The sequence below is a fragment of the Podarcis tiliguerta genome (assembly GCF_965153285.1).
Source record: "Podarcis tiliguerta genome assembly, chromosome: 2".
NCBI lineage: Eukaryota > Metazoa > Chordata > Lepidosauria > Squamata > Lacertidae > Podarcis > Podarcis tiliguerta.
The window spans coordinates 120,815,309-120,838,346 of record NC_139535.1 but is presented as its reverse complement, the minus strand read 5'-3'; the positions used below and the strand labels follow the sequence as shown (position 1 = coordinate 120,838,346).

General features: G+C 45.0%; 1 protein-coding gene across 5 annotated transcripts in view; it reads left to right on the top strand.

Moving 5' to 3' along the window:
• Window positions 1-23,038, top strand: part of GMIP (GEM interacting protein) — an 83,667-nt gene that overhangs the window by 43,361 nt on the left and 17,268 nt on the right. For all 5 annotated transcript variants that reach the window (XM_083428216.1, XM_083428218.1, XM_083428217.1 and 2 more), the window contains exons 4-13: window positions 980-1,043; window positions 2,698-2,823; window positions 3,437-3,501; window positions 4,788-4,898; window positions 5,095-5,175; window positions 10,431-10,607; window positions 12,458-12,595; window positions 15,590-15,780; window positions 18,090-18,217; window positions 19,916-20,002. In XM_083428216.1, the coding sequence (XP_083284342.1) occupies window positions 980-1,043; window positions 2,698-2,823; window positions 3,437-3,501; window positions 4,788-4,898; window positions 5,095-5,175; window positions 10,431-10,607; window positions 12,458-12,595; window positions 15,590-15,780; window positions 18,090-18,217; window positions 19,916-20,002 (1,168 nt within the window). The remainder of the gene's footprint in view (window positions 1-979; window positions 1,044-2,697; window positions 2,824-3,436; window positions 3,502-4,787; window positions 4,899-5,094; window positions 5,176-10,430; window positions 10,608-12,457; window positions 12,596-15,589; window positions 15,781-18,089; window positions 18,218-19,915; window positions 20,003-23,038) is intronic.

Genomic DNA, 23,038 nt, shown 5'->3' with positions numbered 1-23,038 from the left:
ACTTAAGCTGAAAGCAGGAGAAAGGGAAGATTCTGGGAGCTTGTGGGGAGGGGCTGGGGGAGAAAGTGGTCAAGAAAGAGAAAATGTAATTGGAGAGAGTAGAAGGAAGAGAAGGGGCTGTGTACGTGTGCAAAGATCCAGCAAAACACTGGAAACGGCATAATTTTTTAAAGAAGTTTTCTCCTCCTTCCCAAATTACCATTAAATCACAAATCATATCTGTCTCATTGACAAGACTGCAAAAATCACAGATCCTGTGCTTTGGTCTAGTGCTGCCATAGTGTAAAATTGTGGATCCAAGGCACAGATCCTTATGGATCCCCAAATAGTGAGAAATTAGCTTAATATCACTTTTTAGCTTGAAGGGTGTGAAAGGTGTCTGAGACGACACTGCAGGATATTCCAGCTATCTTGTGAGGTTTGGGATTTTATTACTTGCCTTCTACCATCTGCATAGCTGTCAAAGTTTCCCTTTTTTAAAAGGGAAATTCCCTTATTCCGAATAGGATTCCTCGCAAGAAAAGGGAAAAGTTGACAGCTATGACCATCTCCTTCTTCCCAAGTTTTTGCATCAGAAGCAGATTATGTGGGTGGGTGGGTCTGAGGTGCACAGTCTGCACCTCATGCCCTTTGGCAAAATGAAGGGCTCGCCCACACTTCCACTTGCCCCATTCCTAGAAAGCACAAGTGGGTTTCCACTTGCCCTGCTGCTTTCCCCAAGAAAACTTCCTCTTTAAGTGCTAAATGGGAGCCAATGTCCACCTGGAGAAAACCTGGTTGACCTTTGTTCTGATTCAGTGTGAAGAATGGGTTTCCTCTCGAGAAAGCAATGGGGCAAACAGAAGCTGGAAGAGCCCTAAAGCACTGTAGTTGTGTTAAACAGACCAAATGAAGCTTTAAAATGGGGGGCTGTGCATTTGGGGGGTATTCGCCCATTTAAAAACATTCTCAGAAATGTTATCCTCTCTTTGTTTCACAGACAGATGAAGCTTTCTATAAATGTGAAGGAAGTTCGGAAGCAGGAGAACCAGGGAACATGTCAGGTAACAGGACAAGGGAGGTTAAACAAAGGTGGCCAAATTCAGTTTGGATTGCCACTGTCATTTTACATCTGCTGCTAGGCTTGAGGACTCTTGTAAGTTTTTGGCATCATGAATGGCAGGACATGCAGGACAGACAAAAGAAAGTCCTTCTCCACAAAACACACAATTAATTTATGGAGTTCACCATCACACAATATGGCGATAACCAGTAGCTTAGATGGCTTTGAAAAGGGGATCTGATGAATTCATGGAGGATGTGTCAATTAAATTATGTTTGTTTTAATTACAAAAGCCCACCCTCTGGTTATATTTTCACTTAACAGCATGGCTACCCACAACCTGTTGTGAGGAAACACATTCTCTGGTTGCTTCCCCCATCACTACTTCCATCTGGAAGGGGGAGGAGATTGCTGGCACTCCCTCTCCCCTTTCTCTAGTTTCAGAACTGTTTGGAGGCAGTTTAATGGCTGAATGGTGGCAACATGAGGATGACCTTCCTGGGAGGCATGTGATTATGTAGGTCAGGTGTTGGAACAAACCTTGCCTTGGAAGAACTTGCTTAGGTTTTGTGATTTTTCCACCCTAAATGACAGATTCCTACTCACTGATTCATGGGATCAAAGTCACGTTTAAGCATTACTGTATTAAAGACATATGTTAAAGGGAGTCAAAGAGGGAAGTGCTCTGGAATTAAGAGCAATCACTATTAAGTATGTACACACTCTTAAAAGCCAGACATTCAGTGTGATGTCTCACAGGTGGGGTCCTTTGCCCTCCTACAGAAGAAAGGCCTCTCATTGTGAGAACTGGTCTTTTTGGCTAGGTAGCCTGGCTGAAGAACCAAGTTGCCAGGGAGAAAAATGAAACTGTAGGTTGGAGAACTCATTAGTTCCAGAACAGTAGCACAGACAGATGACAAGAAGGGCATGTCCAAAGGATGAGTCATTGGGAGACTGGTGCTCCTTAAGTATGAAAATCCCTCCCAATGTTGCTGGACACTTACAAATAAGATTTTATACCCCTGTCATTCTTTCCAGAGGTTCCTGTGATTTTGTCTGTTGTTTCTTATATTATTGAGGACCTTCTCTGTTTTGGTTGGCATCCAAAATACCAATCCATATTTCACCACCCCATTTAACTTGGATCAAGAACAACAAACCTGTTGCCAATGACCCCTTTAATGATATCTGAATAACCTATTTACAATATTAGGGCTCCATCTGGAAGTATCCAAAGAGATGAAGGTAGCAGCACTGCTAGTGAACTAGAGAAAGGCTTGTCTGCTCAGGAGCAAGGCAAGCATCAGGAAGGCGGAAGACATGGAGCAGGTGCTGCAAGAGACACACACACGGGGCACTTTGTTACAATGGCAGTGCATGTTACAAGGAAGGAGAAGCTACAGGGATTGAAAAGGCCAATCACCAATCAGCGGAGGAGGGGGGTAGAGTAAAGCAAGAGGCTGGTAAAGATGTTTGGTCTCCTGGAAGCCAATGGGCTTCCCGTGGTCCAATGAGCAGAGCGGCTGGACACCAAGTCTGGCTTTCACCTGACCAATGGAGACTTGTTTGCCTCCTCACGCTGCTGAGTGCTGGTGGTCAGCCACAGGGACTTCTTCTGCAGCTGCTTCCTGAAACCTGCAAATTAATTTTCTCAGCTGAAGAGGCCGACGAGATGCTGATCAAGTGCACTGGTGGCGTGGAAGCAGCCCTAGGCTATGCCAAGATGTGGTGCAAATACGTCAAGGAACTCTTGACCTGGGTTGACAAACGCCTGAATTACGGTGAGGCTGGTTTTGCATTATCCATGACCTAAACAGGCCAGCAGACCCTCCAAACTCTCCTCTAACACAGACTCTTTTAAGTTAAAATCCAGGTGATATATTTCCACATTAGGCAGCCATAAAAAATGTCCCCACAAGCAATCCTGGCCAAAACAGCAGCAGAAGATGACATTAGAATGGGTACACAGTGTTGCGACATACAAGAGCCCCACAAGAAGCATTCGGGAATCCAGCTGGATTTTCAGTAAGGCTTTATTCAGTTGCAGTCTTGCAGCATTGTAAAGCAGTCTTGGTACATTAAGGATACACAAGATACAGGTGGAATTAGATTCAAGGAGAAGCCATCACCTGAAGACAACCTTGCCTCTTTATGCTAGCTGGCAAGGAATTGATTAGGCTACGCCCCATGATGCTTAGTCATCACATGCTGCTGAGTCAGCATTCCCAATAAGCACAGTGTTTAACTCCTTGATACCCACAACACTCCAACACACAGTTCTTTCCATGAATCTTTCCAAAGCCCCATGTTTTTGTGGCTACATAGAAAGAAGCTCTCTGCTCCTACTATATGTTTCCTTTGGAAATTCAGTCTATTGTTGTTTTCTGTTCATAGAAACTGAGTTTGCAAAGAACATCCTGAAGATCGCTGATGCTGGCAGGAGTGCCATTTTCCCACAGGTATTGTTTCCTAATTGCTCCCTTCTGGGACTTCATTTCACAGGCTGTGTGAAATAGTTTCGGTATTGCCCTACGTTGTCTGATCTGTAGGGTCTTTGCTATTCTCTCCCATGCAGAGCCTAAATCTATAAGGTGTGTGTGTGTAAACCCCCCCCCCCCCCCGTTTACAGGTACCATTTTCCCAGTACGTATAAAGATGAATTCACCCATGCAAGGGCAAGTGCTCCAGGTGCCACTTCCAGTAATGCAGCCCCCAAAGGCAACTGTTGTTTTCTGGTATTATGTTCTCACCAGCTAGTTAATGGACACACTTGAAAGCTAGCCTCTCTACTTGACAGAGCAAAATTAACTCTTATGTGCATTACACCATGCTACTAGCATTAATTTCATGTCTGTTTCATTCCTGCAGCTCTGAGAAGCAACCAGCATCCTCTGTATGTCAGGGATGGGCAACCTGGTACCCCCAGGTGTTGCTGGATTGCGACTCCCACCATCCTTCACCATTGGCCATCCTGGGGGGGGGGGACTGATGAGAGTTGGAGCCCAACAACATCTGGAGCACCACACAGTTCCCTGTCCCTGTTCTATGTTGTACACTCAAACCTCTGTTCTCAAATGGCTCCGTTTTCAAATGCTTTGGCTCCCGAATGCCAAAGACCCGGAAGTAACTGTTCTGGTTTTCAAACAATTTTCAGAAGCTGAACTTCTGACACGGCTTCCGTTTTGAGTTTCCCTATTGTATTGAGGCTTCTGCTTTCAGTTTTTGGTTGTCGGACGTTTCGGAAGTCGAATGGTCTTCCAGAGTGGATTACGTTTGACAATTGAGGTTTGACTGTATCGTAGTGCCATGACACTAGCTTCTAATATGGCTGGGCTAAGTTGCAGCTAGAACTCCTAAAGCTTGATTCTCTGCTTTCTCCTTTAAGCAGGCAGAGGGGTTGTTGCTGAAAACCACTTCTGTGTGGTATGCAGCTAGTTTTGTGGATTGGCTCTGGTGCTTCAAAAGTCTCGAAAGCCAGTTGCAGTGCTGATGTGGACACTTGCCACGTTACGTGGGTGATCCACGGGGTGAGCTGTTCACATATGCCATGGTTACTGCATTGAGCCAGCAAATGAAACCGGCAGAGCAGTGCCACATACGTGAGATAGGAGGTCTTCTTTCATCGCTGTGCTAATAGGGAGCCTGAGCATTCCCTGTAAGTTGGGATTTGAACCCAAACATCCTTTTTCCAGTCCCAACACTCTCAGTCCTAGAACCCATTGGCTCTGTGTTTTTGTCTTTTCAGACTTGTATGCCCTTACAGACTCTGTACACCATGACCATGGAGCATGACATCAGGGCAGGGAACTTGGCCATAGAGACGGCTGGGATTTTGCAAATGAAGGAATACTATCAGGTACAGTGTTTCTCAGCTTAGATGAGACACCATTTTACAAATGCAGCAACTAAAATATCTCTTGGGCTTGCAATCCATTCTGCTGATTTGCCCAGGTCCCTTGGTCACTCGTGGTGTCTCCTGGATGCCATAGATTTGTAAATAATGAAACCTACTGCTGGAGATCTCACTTCCTGCACCCCACCTTGCCTTGCAGCCTCTTTGGGCGAAGAGGAATGAAATTGAGAAATGGCGGAAGGAATTCAAAGATCAGTGGCAGAAGGAGCAGAAAAGGATGGTAAGAGCAGATCTAGGAAAGGATCATGGTGGGGGGGGGGAAAGCTGCAATCACTGGGAAGTCCCCTTTCAGGTGGGCGTGGGCCATGCAGTATTTCTCAGCTGGTTCCTGGGCAATGCATGCTGGGATTGATATGAAAGTGGAGGCTTGGGGAAGTACTAGGACAGGCATAGGCAAACTCAGACCTCCAGATGTTTTGGGACTACAACTCCCATCATCCCTGACCACTGGTCCTGTTAGCTAGGGATGATGGGAGTTGTAGTCCCAAAACATCTGGAGGGCCGAGTTTGCCTATGCCTGGACTAGGAGCTTGTCCCAGGGCTTCCATGCAAGTTCACATCATCCCTGTAACCCCTGTGCTCAAAGAAAGACAGTCTCACCAACACTTTCAAGTCTTCTTATCTGTCATCCCTTACCCTGCAATATTTCTCCAATAGAAAAGGGGGCCTCACCCCAAGTAAATTGGTCAAAATGTATAAAAGGGTGTTAGAAATGCAAAGAAACAGAGGGGACATGTATACACATGTGGTAGGGATGTAAGAAAGTTAAGGAATATTGGGAGAAGATATACACAGAAATTTTAAAAAATGCTAAAGTTGCCATTTCCAAAAGACCCAGAGATATTCCTTTTGGGTATAATAGAGGCTGAGAGACCTAGGAATGTATTAAATCTTTTTCTTTATGCAACTGTTGCAGCCAGAATAGCCTATGTACAAATGTGGAAGGATAAAACAGACCAACGAAAGAGGATTGGCAGAATAAGTTAATAGAATATGTGGCGTTAGCAATATTGACTGCAAAGATAAGAAGCCAGGATGAACATACCATAAGAGACGAGTGGGAAAACTTTGGAGAATATTTAAAGAATTACAGGTGAAACACGGAAAATTAGAATATCGTGGAAAAGTTCATTTATTTCAGTAATTCAACTTAAAAGGTGAAACTAATATAATTGTGATGATCAACTACTCAAATCTCATTTCTGATGAGAGCAGCTTTTGCATCTCATTTGGAAACCAAGGACCCAGAGTCTGGAGGAATAGTGGGGAGGCACACAATGCCAGATGCTTGAAGTCCAGTGTGAAGTTTCCACAGTCTGTGTTGATTTGGGGAGCCATGTCATCAGCTGGTGTTGGTCCACTGTGCTTCATTAAGTCCAGAGTCAACAGTCAACACAGCCATCTATCAGGAGATTTTGGAGCACTTCATGCTTCCTTCCACAGATGAGCTTTATGGGGATGCTGACTTCATTTTCCAGCAGGACTTTGGCACCTGCCCACACTGCCAAAAGTACCAACACCTGGTTCAATGCCCATGGGATTACTGTGCTTGATTGGCCAGCAAACTTGCCTGACCTGAACCCCATAGAGAATTTTTCTGTATTTGTTAAAATTGGAATAAATATCATTTTTTTTAAAAAAAGAGAGAATCTATGGGGCATTGCCAAGAGAAAGATGAGAGACATGAGACCGAGCAATGCAGTAGAGCTGAAGGCTGCTATTGAAGCATCCTGGTCTTCCATAACACCTCAGCAGTGCCACAGGCTGATAGCATCCATGCCACGCCGCACTGAGGCAGTAATGGATGCAAAAGGGGCCCAAACCAAGTACTGAGTATATATACATGCTTCTACTTCTCAGAGGTCCAATATTTGCAATCCTTGTTTTGCTGATTTCATTTAATATTCTAATTTTCTGAGATTGTTAATTTGGGGTTTTCATCAGCTGTACGCCATGATCATCACAATTATAAAAAATAAAGGCTTGACATATCTTGCTTTGCATGTCATGAGTCTATCTCATATATTAGTTTCACCTTTTAAGTTGAATTACTGAAATAAATGAACTTTTCCACGATACTCTAATTTTCTGAGTTTCACCTGTATAACAGTTACATAAATCTCCAAGTAAGAATAGATATATGAACAGCAGCTAAATCAATTAAAAGGGGTATAAAGATATGTAGCACAACTAAGAGTAAAAAGGAACCCATGGAGGGGTGTGTGGGGAAGTCAAATAATGTAGAATATTGTGAAAGCATAAATAAAATAAAAAAAAAAAATACGGATGTCCCATTCCATAATGATAATTTGACTATTTATACCCCACACATCTTACTGGGGTTGCCCCAGCACTCTGGGAAGCTTCCAACAGATATAAAAATATAATAAAACACTAGACATTAAAAAACTTCCCTTCAGAGGCTCGGGGGTTGGATAACTCCATACCCCCCAATAGTTCTCCAATGAAAATAGGGATATTCTAAGGAAAAGTGGGACATTCCAACCAGGATCAAATCAGAAACCGGGATGGCTTCTCTAAATTAGGGATGTCCCTGGAAAATAAAGACACTTGGAGGGTCTGTGATCCTTTTTCGTCCCAAGGACCGTAGCCAGAGGTGCTCTCAGAGGCATTACATGCCTTTCTCTGTCAACTTTAATCAAAAGCCATACATGGTTGACTTCCAGCAAGGCAAGATGGCGAGTGCCACAGCTGTGCAGGGCTCCTGAGGACCGCCAGCACCAACTGTGCCGCTTGGCTGGTCTCCATGCCGCTGCAGCTGCCATGGGGGGAGGGACTGGCCTGTCCTGTCTCAATGTCCAGATTGGACAGCATTCTGCTCACACAAGGCCTGATCCCTCAGTAGAAACAGCAAACATTGGTAACATTAAAATCACAAACCATGCCCCAGTAGAAGCTACCCTCAAAATAGTCATCATGGTCCTTCAGCCCCATCCTAACCACAAACCAACTAGCCAGAGAGAGTCTCTTGAAAACTCTCCAGAACTGCTTTAAGGACAATGATGTGGTTGACATTACAACCCCCTTCCTTTGGGACACAATGAAAGCGGTCAGCAGAGGAGCCTTCATAAAGAAGAGGGCATCCATTAAAAAAAAAAAAACCTCCTCAAAAATTGATAAATTCGAACAAGACATTACAACCCTCTCATCACACTACAAACAAACAGAAGCCAAAAAAACTCCTTAAACTCATAGAACAAAAAAGAAGGAAAATAAATTTTCTAGAAATCAATAAAACAATGATTAACATCCTATATTCTAAACAACGCTTTTACGAATATGGGGGGAAGAACTCCAGACTATTAGCAAACAGATGCAGGAAAAGATCACTCAGAATAAGAATACACTGTGTCACATAAAAAACACATGGTAACATAACATCCTCCACCAAAGAAATAACCTCAGAATTTGCTGAATACTATCTGACTTTTAGAAGACATCTGAAGGCAGCCATGTTTAGGGAAGTTTTTAATGTTTGATATTTTATCACTTTTATTATTAATATTCTGTTGGGAGCCACCCAGAGTGGCTGGGAAAACCCAGCCAAATGGGCAGAGTATAAATAATAAATTTATTACTACTACTACTACTGAATTTTACGCCAATCTATACACCTCCCGCAACCCGCAACAGGAAATCAGAAGATTCCTAACAGGACTGACCATGCCAACCAGAATTCATGCGCAGCCCTATCACCCCACAGGAAATAGAGACAGTATTCGAAAACCTGTAACCACACAAAGCCCCAGGCCCCAGATAGCTATACAGCAGAATTCTACAACAAATTCAAAGAACCCCTGATGCCTTACATGACCTGCCTATTTAACGACATCACAAAAGGGCTCCCCATCCCTAAAACCTGAACCTCTTCCAAAATAGTTTCTATCCTAAAGCCACCCAAAGATAGCCTCAAAATAGAATCATACTGCCCAGTCTCATTGATAAATCAATCAATCACATCAATCCTGGCTAACCGCCTAAAAATCTTCCTACACAAACTAATCACCATGGACCAGGCAAGCTTTGTCCCTGGTTGCAGCATAACAGACCCCATTAGGAGACTACAGTGGTACCTCGGGTTAAGTACTTAATTCGTTCCGGAAGTCTTTTCTTAACCTGAAACTGTTCTTAACCTGAAGCACCACTTTAGCTAATGGGGCCTCCCGCTGATGCTGTGCCACCAGAGCATGATTTCTGTTCTCATCCTGAAGCAAAGTTCTTAACCCGAGTACTATTTCTGGGTTAGCGGAGTCTGTAACCTGAAGCGTATGTAACCTGAAGCATATGTAACCCGAGGTACCACTGTACTGAATCTGGTAGAACACAGCAAATCAACCAAACTCCCATTGACAGTCATGTCATCTACATTTGCATAATACTGAAGTACATATTCATGAAAATTCAATGCAACACTGCTGGATTTTGCCTTCCTGTGCTCTGGCCAGTGAGTGTTTAAGCACCAGGACAATTGAAAAACACATGATACAGGCTGTTCAGTGCTGCTAAGTTTTTGAAAGGAATTATAGCATGCACCCAATATAGTGAATAATTTCAAATATGCTGGTCTATTGGTATTTAGATTGCACTGACTTCCCCTGCTTCTCCCGCTGCTCTTCTACCTCCATGTCTATTAAATGTGATTAGAAGTGTAATGTGAGGTGCTCCTGTGAGGTGCTGTTTGTGCAGCTGCTGTTTCCTATGGTGTGGACGGGGGGAACCAAGCCTGATAAGCCGATAACAAATATAGAATGAATCTGCAAGTAGTGCTGGATGGCCACCCCTGTTGAGCTACTTCCAATGTAGCTTTTTGTTTTTACTAATTAGTGACTAGCTCACAAAAGGTTTTGCTTGCCCAGTTCCCAGAGATACCTCCTTCAGGGCTCATCCAGACTTGTGCTTCTTAAAAGACACTTTAAAAAGCATAGGTCCGAGGGTTTCTTTGCTTGTCCCCTGCTTACTAGTCATGGGTCTGAGTGGTTTTGCTCTTCACCCACCCCTTTCTCCCAGAAAATCCACTCTCTAGCCATAAATCAAAGCAAGCATTAATCTGGAAAAAACTTCATTGACATTTGCTTTGATTCAGCGGTTTTCTTTGGGGTGGGAAGCAGTGCGGCAAGGAGCCCATCGTCATTTATGACACTCTGGGGGGCTTCCAGTTGTAGGATACTTCTCCTGCTCCATCAACTGGAAGCAAATTTTACTTGCCAAGGCCACTAAGCCTATAGATATTTTCAAGCCTGATTTAGAAGGGTTACAGCCGGGAAACACACTTTAAATCCACAAAAATGTGCTTTTTTCCCAAAGGTTATTGCAATTTGGTTTTAGCACTTTGATCAGGAAGGAAAGAAAAGCTCCCTAGATGCCTCCTAATGCAGGTCTGAGCTTCTAAATGAAAAAATGACCCAGAGCCACAGCTGGTCAGACATGCCCTTGTAACTCCTCCTTCAATTGCAGAATGATTCCAGGTCCTCGATGCAGAAGGCACGGCTCCACTACCTCCAGCGCTGCGAGGATCTGGAGAAAGCCAAAGTGCTAAGTGCCAGAGCAGAAGAAGAATGGCAGACCACTGCAGGCAGCGGCAACAAGCAACTGGAGAAGCGGCGTCGATGTCGTGATGAGCTGCAGTCAAAGGTATCAGTCTGAGATCCTAAAGCCTATGCAGTTTGTCCCTTTGTCATTTGCAATCTGGGGTCTAGTTCAGACCTCGGATTTTGGAATTCAGGTCCTCCTAACGAAGAGCCTGTAAATGTGTGGCAAAGACTCAGATGCCAAAGGTGAGTTGGGAAACAGGGCCAATGACAAGTTTTTGTGGGCTACAAAACTGGGTGTGGAGGATCTCTGCATGGGAGACCAAATGACAGCAAAGCAGCTCACACAGAAAGGTTGATGGCCTATTGGTCTGGTCACCCCTGGTAAGACAGGGTGCATTAGCTGGTTAAAATCTCTATTATCTTTGGTCTGTTTGTAGTCATAGCCTTTTATATACTAAACCTTTATGCTTTCCCTTATCCATTTAATGCTCCTAACCCTTCTTTTAGCTTCTTTTATATTTTTATAGTCTTTTATATATACCTTCTCTTTAGATCTCCAAAATGTTTTATAGATTTTAAATGATTGTACTCCACCCTACATCTGTGACTGTAATAAACAGTTTTGTTTGCAAAGCCTAGAAGGCCCTTTAGAATACGCCAGTATTTTATTGTATTCTTTTATTAAGTGCTGTCCATGGAGGCCCAGGTCAATTATATGTCCAGGGCAGCTTTCTACCAGCTCCATCTGGTATGCAGGCTGAGACCCTCCCTGTCCGCAGACTGTCTCACCAGAGTGGTGCATGTTCTAGTTATCTCCCGCTTGGACTACTGCAATCACCTTTGAAGGTGATTTGAAAACTACAACTAATCCAGAATGTGGCAGCTAGAATGGTGACTGGGAGTAGCCACCGGGACCATATAACACAGGTCCTAAAGGATCTAGATGGGCTCCCAGTACAACAACAACAAAAACAACAACAACAAATTATTTATACCCAGATATAATTTATAGCTGACTGGGTTTCCCCAGCCACTCTGGGTGGCTATTTACATGTGCAGACTTTAAATAATTCACTAGGTAACACATTTCAATGGAGAAGTCAACTCAGAAGATATACAGGTCACTCTAACAATAAGAAATGCAGTTTCAGTCCAGAAGAATTTTGTTTCTCCTTTCCTCTGAAGAGGAGTTTCCAAGCACAATTCAAAGTGTTAAAGCCCTAAACGGCCTTGGCCCAGTATATCTGGAGGAGCATCTCCACCCCCATTGTTCAGCCCAGACACTGAAGTCTTCCTCTGAGGGTCTTCTGCTGGTTCCTCACTGCGAGCAGTGAGGTTGCAGGGAACCAGGCAGAGGGCCTTCTCAGTAGTGGCACCCACCCTGTGGAACACCCTCCCATCAGATGTCAAAGAAATAAACAACTATCTGACTTTTAGAAGACACCTGAAGGCAGAGCTGTTTAGGGAAGTTTTTTATGTTTGGTGTTTTATTATGCTTTTATATTGGTTGGAAGCTGCCTAGAGTGGCTGGGGCAACCCAGTCAGATGGGCAGGGTACAAATAACAAAATAATAATAATAATAATAATAATAATAAATAATTTTGTTTGAAGATTTCAGCTTGTGTGTAACCAAATGGTTATTGCATGACTTTCTGGCTGCTCTCTTCAGACTTTTATCAACTACCTCCCTGAGTAACCTCTCTCAAGAAGCCGATTGCCTAATGTGGATATTGAAGGAAATTTGGGGTTTGCCCAGTGACTTTGAAACTCCAAAGGAAATTAACAAAGGGATCAGAGGAAGGCTGCAACAAACAGCGTCGTTTTTCTATGTGACAATGAACCTCAAACTAAAACTGCATGTATGATTTCAGCTTAGTTTTAAGTACCCCCTTCATCTCCAAGTCAGCACTTTCCATTCCTTCCCTCAGTTTTTATTTCACTGCCCACAGGTTCAGGAACTGGAAGTTGTCTATCGAAGCTGCGTCTATGATGCTAACATCCACCGGCAGGAACTGGAGAAAGTCAGGGAGAGAATCATCTCCCACATTCGCAAACTTGTGTACCAAGGAGATGAGGTGCTGAGGCGGGTAAGTCGTGATCTGTGCTGAGGGAATATCCCTGGCCCTTTCCTACTCTTCTCCAGGTGCAAAGACAGAAGTGACTCAAGGAGGCCTCACCCCAATTAATTACCTACCAATTAAGGGAGGCAGGAAACTTGAGTGCAGAAAGGTCTAGGGATGTAAGAAGGCAGCAATTTCCATTTGTCATAACTGTTTCCATCCTGCTGCAGTTCAGCTTCCGTTAAATACTGTGCTGCTTGTCTGACTGTCCACTATTTAATATAAATGGTTTTGCAAATCTATGGTGCAACCGCATTTGGAATACTGTGTACAGTTCTGCTCTGTTGGAAGAATCTCAGAAAAGGGGAATAAAATGATCAAGGGGAGAGGGCAACTCCCCTTTGAGAAAAGGTTGTGGCAGTTGGGCCTTTTTGACTTAGAGAAAAGGCAAGTAAGAGGTGACATGACAGAAGTTTATAAAATTATGCATGGCATAGAGAAAGTGGAGAGAGAAAGTTTTTCTCCCTCTCTCATAACACTAGAACTCATCAACATCCAATGAAGCTGAATATTGGAAGATTCAGGACAGACAAAAGAAAGTCCTTCTTCACGCAGCACAGAGTTAAACTATGGAACTCCCTCCCACAGGAGAGAGTGTTGGCCACCAACCCGGATGCCTTTAAAAGAGGATTAGACAAATTCGTGGATGCCAAGGCTTCTACGGCTACCAGCCCACTGGCAATGTTCCCCCTCCCCTGTCAGAGCTCATCTACTCAGAATGCCTGTTGCTGGGAGTCAGACAGGGCAGCTGGATTCTCAGTCCTCACCTGGAACTGTCTGGAGAAGGATGGGAAACAGCTCTCCAATGAGAGGCCAAGAACAGAACTTTGGGCCTTCGTTTGGAAGGGAAAAAGGGAATTGGAAAAGGACAGATGAAGAAGTGAAAGGGAGAGAAAAAGTAGGAAGGAGGAGGAATAACAACATAAGTAACGGAACGAAAGAGCCAGGCAGGTCAAACACACAAAGGAAAATACTTTTGAGAGACTTGCACAGCTGCTGCAGTTGGAGAAATGCACAGGCTTGAGAGAAATGATCGGGGAAAGTAATGCTGATTATCTGTATTGCAGCAAAGGGCATTTAGGTGAAGTCCTCAGAACACTCATAGACAGCATCCCATCAACTTATACTTACAGTCATACCTTGGGTTAAAGTTGCTTCAGGTTGAGCGTTTTCGGGTTGCTCTCCACGGCGACCCGGAAGTAACGGAACACGTTACTTCCGGGTTTCGCTGCTTGCGCATGTGCAGACGCTCAAAATGATGTCACGCGCTTGCGCAGAAGCTGTGAATCGTGACACGCGACACACAGACGCGGGTTGCATTCGCTTCAGGATGTGAACGGGACTCTGGAGCGGATCCCGTTCGCATCCAGAGATACCACTGTACCCTGCTTTTGACGTGTTTAGATAAATTTGCAAGCATTACCCTGTGACACTGATGATCAACATTGCTTTGCTCCTGTTGTGTATTTGAGGGCGGCGGGGCGGGGGGAGAGACTGAGAGACAACAGCTTGCCTATGGACACCTGTGAGCCTTGGAATTTTAATTACAGCTCCCATCATTAACCAACAGGTAAAACCTGTGTTTGATTTTGCAGTTTTCAAAAACAACAGGCACCTCCAACTGTCCGATTTCAGCATCAGTCTGAATTGCATTCTATTACTACACAGTGGGTGGAGGAACAAGAATCATTACCATTGCTTGCTATGGTTTTCAGGAACATTTAGTTTAAAGTGAGCCTAGCAACAGAATAGATTGAAAACACCTCCTGTTGGCTGACATGATTTTCACTGTTCCCTTTCTCCAGCAATTCTCGATATATTTTGCAGCTTGTTCTATTTGGGTTTCAGTCTCCTTTAGTCTCCTTTTGCTAGTTGCCGCAGCCAAGCCCCAAGATGAGGAAGACTTTAGAGGGGAGGACTTTGGGGGCTTGCTTGGGGAGGGGTGGAGAGCAGAAGACAGAAAACAGCATCCAGGGAAAGAACTAGACTGAAGTGGAAAGAGAGACCATGGAAGCAGTGCTGTATGGTGTCTGGACCATCTCCGAAGTTGCAAGGGGAAAACCTCCTTGGCTGGGCGTTCAAAAGAGATGTGGACAGAAGTTGGGCTGCCTAGGAGTTGTGGGGATATGGAGATGGTGGATGGATTCAACCTCCTTCCACTTATTCATGATGTGTATGTGTGACAACCGTCATCATAGATGGGGCCAGCCTCAAGGATTGGTGTCATGGGGCACTTCCTGAGGGTGCATGTCTTCAGGAGGCCTCACTGCCCTTGGCTGGTCCTGGCCTGCCTGTGGCTGTTGGAGAGCATCTGTAGGCACAAGGAAATAGCAACACCTTCCCAGCAACACCAGGGACTCAGAAGAAGCTTGCTGGTGGGGAGGAGGCACAGCTATGGCAGCCTGGCAGCTTCAAAACACCACTGAGTAGCTGAAGTGAGGTGAGAGAAAGGGAGGAATGTAAGTGACCTTGTGCAAGCTTCCAGCAGATGAAAAACGAAGTAAAAGCAGGTGAACAAGAAAAACAGGAGACAAACACACAGCAGCTGAGGAACAGAGCCCACATCTTCCTTCCCTCTAATATCATTCATCTTGCTTGTTGTAGGAATCTGATTTTGAGCCCTAACAGCTGACAGCAGAGCTCTCAAGCAAAAAACAAGAGTGAAACCAGCACGGAATAGCTATAAACTTCATCAGCAGGAGGTGTGGAATGAGAGAAGTGATGCCATAATTGTGGCAGCCAATAGAAAGGTGTCTTTGGTCCTTCTCCAGGACTGCAGTTTTCAGCTAACTTTACATTACATTTAAATTTCATTTTTATGAAAACTATAATATCTAGATTTAGGGTTCTTTTCAAAATAGTTATTAATCAATTAACTGTTTAGGAGAATTTAGGAGAAATCCCAGTTCTGAACTTCCAAATGACGAAAAGTCATTTATGGTCATATTTTGTTTCCCTAAGGTCACCTTGAGGATGTTCATGTTCCAGAAAGCCCAGGCAGAGCGAATCCCTGCAGGATACCAGAACCTGACTGAGATCTGCAAGCCCTACAAGGTTGGGGCAAAGTACCTGGAGTTCATTCAGAACCTGCAGAAAAACGAGCTTCCGATGGAGGTGTACAAATTTGAGGAGTTTATATCCTCAGGGCAGAGGTAAGGAAGAACATTTCTTAGTCCTCCTCCAGACCTCAAGCAATGCAATGCTGCAGACTTTGGATGTCACACCTACACATGTGTACAAACAGAATTCCTTTGGGGCTAAAAAACAACATCTATCCATGGGAGCATAAGATGCAGAAAGATGCCCACAGGTTCTGGATATGCCAAAGATGCATGAGAAAGACTGCCAAATCTTTACTAGTGGCGCAAGGTCAATACTGTGATATATAGTTAGTACTATGGGGAAAATCTTACTGCAATACATCCTATTTTATCTATTGCATTATTTTTATTTTCCAGCCATCTCTGAATTTGCTGGGTGTTGGGGGTTGGAGAGGGGATAAATAAATTTAAATTAAGATAAAATGTCCAAGCAAAGAAATTAAGTTGCTTCCACATAGATTTGCTACTGACCTTTCACAGAGCCTGAGAGCAGAACTACACATTATGAGGAAAACAGAGTCAGCAGATTCTCCTTTGCAAAGGCCACCCCTGGCCATTTTTAAAATCATTTTGTCCCCAGCCAGAGCCCAGAACCCTGAGGCAAGTCAGGCCAGCAGAGTGAATTGAAACATGTCAAGCAAGAGTTTTGAAACTTTCTGCTCCCGAGGCCTACTTGGCAGGGCTGAAAGCGATGGCTGTCCCTCATCATAAATTGGGGGGGTGGGGGTGGGCGTGGCATCCTAAAGTGGTGGAAGATGGAGGCAGAGTTCAGCATAATCAGCTGACAATTGCTGACAGCATTTTCTGCTGATAGCACTTTTTAGAAATTGCTAGTTTCTTGGACAGAGCAATTATCATGGCAAGGAGTTTCATACTTCAGTTTTCCTCAAGCTAAGTACAGATATTAGCCCTGGAGGCAAGGTGACTCAGTCACAGGGTTTTAAGTGGAGAAGTTTTGTTTTTTAATGTTTTCCCTGCCCCCTCTGTGATTTCTTCTCCTTTCACACTTCTTATCTCTGATGAACCACTAGTGTTTTTCATCCCTTCTCCCTAATTCTATTATGTTCACTTATTCCTCCTATAAATGTCATTTTTACTCCCAAGTTATTGTTGCTGTTGTTATTTTTAAAATTAACTTTTTATCTCTTATTCTAATTTCCTTCAGCCCTCCTTCCTCTGGCCTTTTCCTCTCACAGGAAGGAAACCTTCCTTCCTTCTCTCCCTCCCAGCCACCTTTGCTCAGTATGGGGGGAGTCACTGGTGCTGGCACCCATCCAACCCCAAGGGGGCATCAAGGGAAGAGGCGCTGAGCTGAAAGGGAGACCTACCTGAAAGTGGACTGAGGCCCATAGTGGTCCACTGTCTGGGAAATGGTGATGTCAAAGACTGCTTGATAAAGTAGGCACAGGTTGTAGGAGAATCCATTTCATTTGTTGAAGGTGATGCATGACCCAGAGCCAGCTTTTGTAATGGTTAGTGATTGTGTAGGTACCTTTCTTCATTTAGGGTGGTCATAGCCCAGGGCAGTGGCAGAGGAAGGGGTGGGTGAACCGCCCCGGGTGTCATCAGGGTGTGGGGGGTGTGACAAAATGACAAAAATATTAGTTAAAACTTTTTTTAAAAAAAATGGGCTCACAAAACTTTTTAGTTCAGTCAAACCTGGGCACCACACCACGGGGGCCGGCACTTACCACAGGGCCTGCAGTGTGTTTGAGCCACGCGTCTCTCCTGGGAATGACGTGGTGGCTTGAGTGCCTGCAGGCTCGGCACTGCCTGAAACGGCAGCGTGGGGCTTGCGTCTGCCCACCGCCTCTTCCTACAGCTGAGGGGGAGGTAGTGGAGAGGGTCCATGCAGCGAGCCCCACCCCCAGGACGCGCACGCTGCACCGGGCACCCAAGCAGCTAGCCACGCCCTGGCCCAGGACAATAACTTATGAGACAAGAGCTGCTTCTACACCAGGCACTGAGTATGGAATCACCATTCCTTGTTCATGGATAGCTTAGAAGGGTCCACACAAAGCTGTCCTCCATTTGCCTATGGTTTGCCAGTACATCTTCCATCTTTTTTCTTACTGCACATAGTCTGGCTTGTTGGAGAATGTTGGAGGTGCAGCACCATCTCCACAGGTAGAGGTGCTCTTCTGTCCTTTTAAAACAAGAAATATCTTCTTCCAGCTAGCTGCTTGATGAAGGCTAGTGTGCCTACACATGATGGGAGCAGCAAATGCACCAGCCTGCCACCTGCAGTGGCAAAACCATTGAACCATCGCACCAACTCATGAACAAGTTCTTTACTGACCATTAAATGTTTGCATCCTTTGAGAAAACTGAAGTGCTTGACAGATGCATTGCTTTCTCAGGTCACCCCCCACCAATGCCAGAAGAAAGAATGCTTCACACAATACTCGTATCTCATCATCTGCGGCTGACCTCAGCAGCTCCTCAGAAGATGCCTCTGGGAAGCCATCGTCCTCAAGCAGTGAGCAAAGTAAGTTATGTTTACATTAAAGTCAATTTTCTGTTTTATTGTCCTTCAGTTTTGTTCCATAATTCTTGCCATGGCCCAGCTAGATCAGTGAATGGTTCTCACAGGGCTGGGGTGGAGAGAAGGGCCGAGGAAAGACAACGACGCATTTCAAGGACCACCCCGTCCAGAACCCAGCACCAGCCTGTGTGGTGGGGCCAGCCTGGCATCACAACAGGTTTCCTGGAAGGGGCGGGGCTGAGGTTGGGCCTGCTTTCATGCAGAGCCAGTCCAGGGCTCCTGTCCGTGCAGCTGCGTGCCCTGGCCTCACTGTGGCCTTGCCCTGTCCAGGGATCCGCAGCACCGCAAGTGCTCAGAGGGTGGCACCACCGCTGCGCCCCGACCCACAGACCAGGGCTGTCCAAACCCCATGCTCTCCCTTCAGTGACTGGGGTCAAGGTGGCCACTCTACCTTGGGATTGCTAGTTTGAGGTGGGGGGCAACTTTGTAGTATCAGGGAAAACCCTCTTCTCCATGCATTGGTAGACTTCATTTAAAACTCTGGCGCCTTCTAACAGTAACAGCTTGGATATTAAGGAGGACATAAAAGTTCAGATTTAGCAGAACTTATAGATATGATTTCACACATAAAAACATAAAAAATGAGAGGGGGGGTGTATTCTTAAAGTGAAGGATATCTCTATTTGTTACCATTTGAAAATCTTATTTTCCTAGCACGTCAAACTGAGAGATCAGTGTCTTAAACATACTTTGACTGAGAGTCGGTAGGGCCACAAAAATGCTTCTTGAGTCCAGCTTGTGGGCCACCAGCTGCCTGTCCCAGGTCTTAACTAGTCATTTCGGGAGCCCCAGACTTCCTTTTCAGTCTCCTGGATCCTCACGTCTTAGCCCTGTTTCTTGGATGCTCTTTTCAGACCATAGTGGAAATAAGGTGGAGACAGAACAAGGATCAGCAGCTGAAAATTTCTAATGTCTACATCAGACACCCTCACCCAACATTTTACAATTCTATTTTTGTTTTGTTTTGTTTCCTATCTTCATAAAAGATTTGAAAGCTATCCATATCACCTCTCCCCCCAAACTATTGTTATATTATTATATTATTTGGCTGAAAAGGTAACTTCATACTGTCCTCGAAAGCTATGTGTTTGTGGAATCCCTGTCCAGATTGCCTGAAAGACAGAAGGTGATTAACTCTGGAGAAGCTGCCTAGAGGGTAGATTCGCCACTGAATCGCAACAGGGCATCTCCTCTATAAGATTGCTGCAGCTTGCTGCAATGAAATTACCTCAGTCTAGTAGAAGTCAGACTGAATTCCCCTGAGTAGTGTAGGCACTGGCCAAAGTGAACAGTTTTCGTCATGCCTTCTGACCTGTGAACTGTCCAGCAGCTGTTCTCTGCTTCCTTTAAGTCAGACGAGTCTTCCTGGCTGCTGCTCCCCATTTCTTTGACTATGTAAAGACATCACATTTCCCCAGTGATTTACCCCTGTCTGTTACAGTGGTGCCGGCCCCAATCCTCCTTCATTAGCAAAGGGAATTGGATGTTTACAGGTTCAGTTTGACTGGGTTATGAAACCTTAAAACACATTTGAGCTGCATGCGTGAATTGAAACTGTGGGCGATGACAGTGCTCTCGTATTGCCTACATCACAGTGAAAATATGAGTTGCACACAGCTTTTGTTTCATTCTGTTATCCAGGTGGCAGCAAATCCTCCCACAGTGACACGGAAAGTCTGGGCGGGAGTACTGAGGGCCAGTCCTTAGAGTCACCCGCCTCCAGCCCAGGTGAGAGGAAAGTATGAAATGTTGCAAAATAATAAACATCCATTAACACGAGGCCTTCAGGTTTTTCCACATAACTTTGTTTTTCAGCACATATAAATCTGCATGCTTGGTTATTTTTTTGCAATGTGCCTCTTCTATTAAGGGCAAACAAATCACTTTAAAATACCAGGTTTTAATTTGTTTTTCAAAAGTGGGCTTTGAATTTCAAATATGCCTTTTAAAAAAACTGAATGGCAATTTAATTTGTGCTTCCTTTGCAATACCTAAATTATCTTTTAAAAATTGAATTAATGCATTAATACATTCTGAATTGGAGGCCCCATGAATGGTCTGGGAGGAAGTGATGCTGCAAATTCACTGCAGCTATGTAACTGTGGACCTGGATGGAAAACCACCAGGAGTCTGCAGGAAGAGTGTGCTGTAAATAAAATACCCATAATATTAAAACAAAATTCTGAATTGATACTCTTATTTCATGTCAGCAGTATCCATATTTAAGGAAAAGATATTAAAGAGAGCCCAGATCTGCAAATGTTGCCTGCAGAGACTGACGTACAAGCCTGCAGCACGCAGGTACTGGGAACCCATTCTTAGTGTGGCCCCATGTCCTGCTTTACAGAGGGCAATTTGAAGGTCTATGCAGCCCAAGTCCAATTGACAAATAAAGATCCCTAATAAGGGAAAGCAGAGGCACTGAGTCTATTTATATTATAGCAATTATTTCTAAATTTGCGTCTATACATATAAATTAGCATCTGCAAATTTTATGCATTTCCTTTGTCCTTTTTTTGGGGGGGTGATGCATTTTCTGTTTTGGGGGTGGGCAATGCTTTAAGCACCCACACTCTCCATCATTGAAACGCAAGCTATAAAAATATAAGTTAAAAAAGCAGGCAGGAAAACATGAGTGGTATTTAGCTTCATTTTACTCAGAGTAATTAATGGCCTCAGATTAGTCATGTTCATTAGTTTCAGTGAATCTACTATGATTAAAGCTTAGCTGAATACCACCCCACGTCACAATTGATGTCTATACAGAATTGCATATCTTCTGTGTTCTGAACTTAGACAGTGCCAGAAACTTGGGGTGGAGTTCAGTGTCATCTCTTGCAAACAATGCCTCCCTGCAAGCTTGCCAGATAAAGCTATCTCCGCTCCTCCATGCACTGTTCTGGGGTTTTTCCTGACACCCCAACTGGGACCCAACTTTGGGGGTGGGGTGGGGGGAGGAAGCGGAAAGCCCCTCTACGGAGACCCTGACTCAGGGCTCCTCTGACAGGGCTCCTTAGGCAAATCTCACCCATGGAATTCCCACTTGTCTATTTCATCATCATCTTACATAAGTTCTACAGTGTGATTTTCTGTTTAAAACATTCCTTATGTTGCAAATAATAATAATAATAATAATAATAATAATAATAATAATAATAAATTTTTATTTATACCCCGCCCTCCCCAGCCAAAGCTGGGCTCAAGGCGGCTAACAGCAATCAAAATAATCCAACATTCTAAAAACCTTTCATTATAAAAAATAATTAAAATCAAATTGATGGCAACCATTAAGCAAGATTCTGTGCAGATTGCCGAGGGAGGGGGTCAGGCTGCGCCCTGACCAAAGGCCTGGTGGAACAGCTCTGTCTTACAGGCCCTGCGGAAAGATGTCAGGTCCCGCAGGGCCCTAGTCTCTTGTGACAGAGCGTTCCACCAGATTGGAGCTGCGGCCGAGAAGGCCCTGGCTCTAGTTGAGGCCAGCCTAACCTCTCTGAGGCCTGGGATCTTCAGGATATTTTTATTTGCAGACCGTAAGTTCTTCTGTGGGACATACCAGGAGAGGCGGTCCCGTAGGTACGAGGGTCCTAGGCCGTATAGGGCTTTAAAGGTTAAAACCAGCACCTTAAACCTGATCCTGTACTCCACCGGGAGCCAGTGCAGCTGGTATAGTACCGGATGAATGTGATCTCGCAGCGACGACCCCATAAGGAGTCTCGCTGCGGCATTCTGCACCCGCTGGAGTTTCTGGGTCAGTCTCAAGGGCAGCCCCACGTAGAGCGAGTTACAATAATCCAGTCTGGGGGTGACCGTCGCGTGGATCACAGTGGCTAGGTCAGGGCGAGAGAGATAAGGAGCCAACTGCTTAGCTTGGCGGAGATGAAAAAATGCCGCCTTTGTTATAGCTATAATCTGTGCCTCCATAGAGAGGGAGGTATCGAAGATTACACCCAAACTCTTAACGGACGATGCTGGCACTGGTTGCACCCCCGCAAGAGATGGGAGTTGCCTCAATCCCATATCGCCCCGTCCCAGCCAGAGGACCTCTGTCTTTGAAGGATTTAACTTCAACCGGCTCCCACGTAACCATCCAGCCACAGCTTCCAGACATCTGGTCAGTGTGTCTGGGGCCGAGTCAGGATGGCCATCCATCAACAGATAGAGTTGGGTGTCATCGGCTTACTAATGGCAACCCAGCCCAAAACTCCGGACAAGCTGGGCGAGGGGGCGCATAAAGATGTTAAAAAGCATCGGAGAGAGAATCGCACCCTGAGGCACTCCACACACCCAAGGAGTGGCGCGATGACAATTCCCCCCCAAGCGCCACCCTCTGTCCCCGACCAGAGAGAAATGAGCGCAGCCATTGGAGGACTGTGCCCTGGATCCCCACGTCAGCAAGGCGGTGGTCCAGGAGTTCGTGATCGACCATGTCGAAGGCTGCTGACAGGTCTAGAAGAATCAGCAGCCCCGACCCGCCTCAATCCAGCTGCCTGCGGAGATCATCTGTTAGGGCGACCAGAGCCGTCTCGGTCCCATGACTAGTGCGGAAGCCAGACTGGAATGGATCAAGAGCTGATGTTTCATCCAGAAACCTACCAAGCTGTTCAGCAACCGCTCTCTCAATCACCTTACCCAGGAATGGAAGATTTGAAACCGGGCGGTAATTGGATAGATCTAAGGGATCTAATGATGTTTTCTTTAAGAGCGGGCACACCACTGCCTCCTTCAGTTCCCCTGGGAATATCCCGGTGCCAAGGGACAAATTGA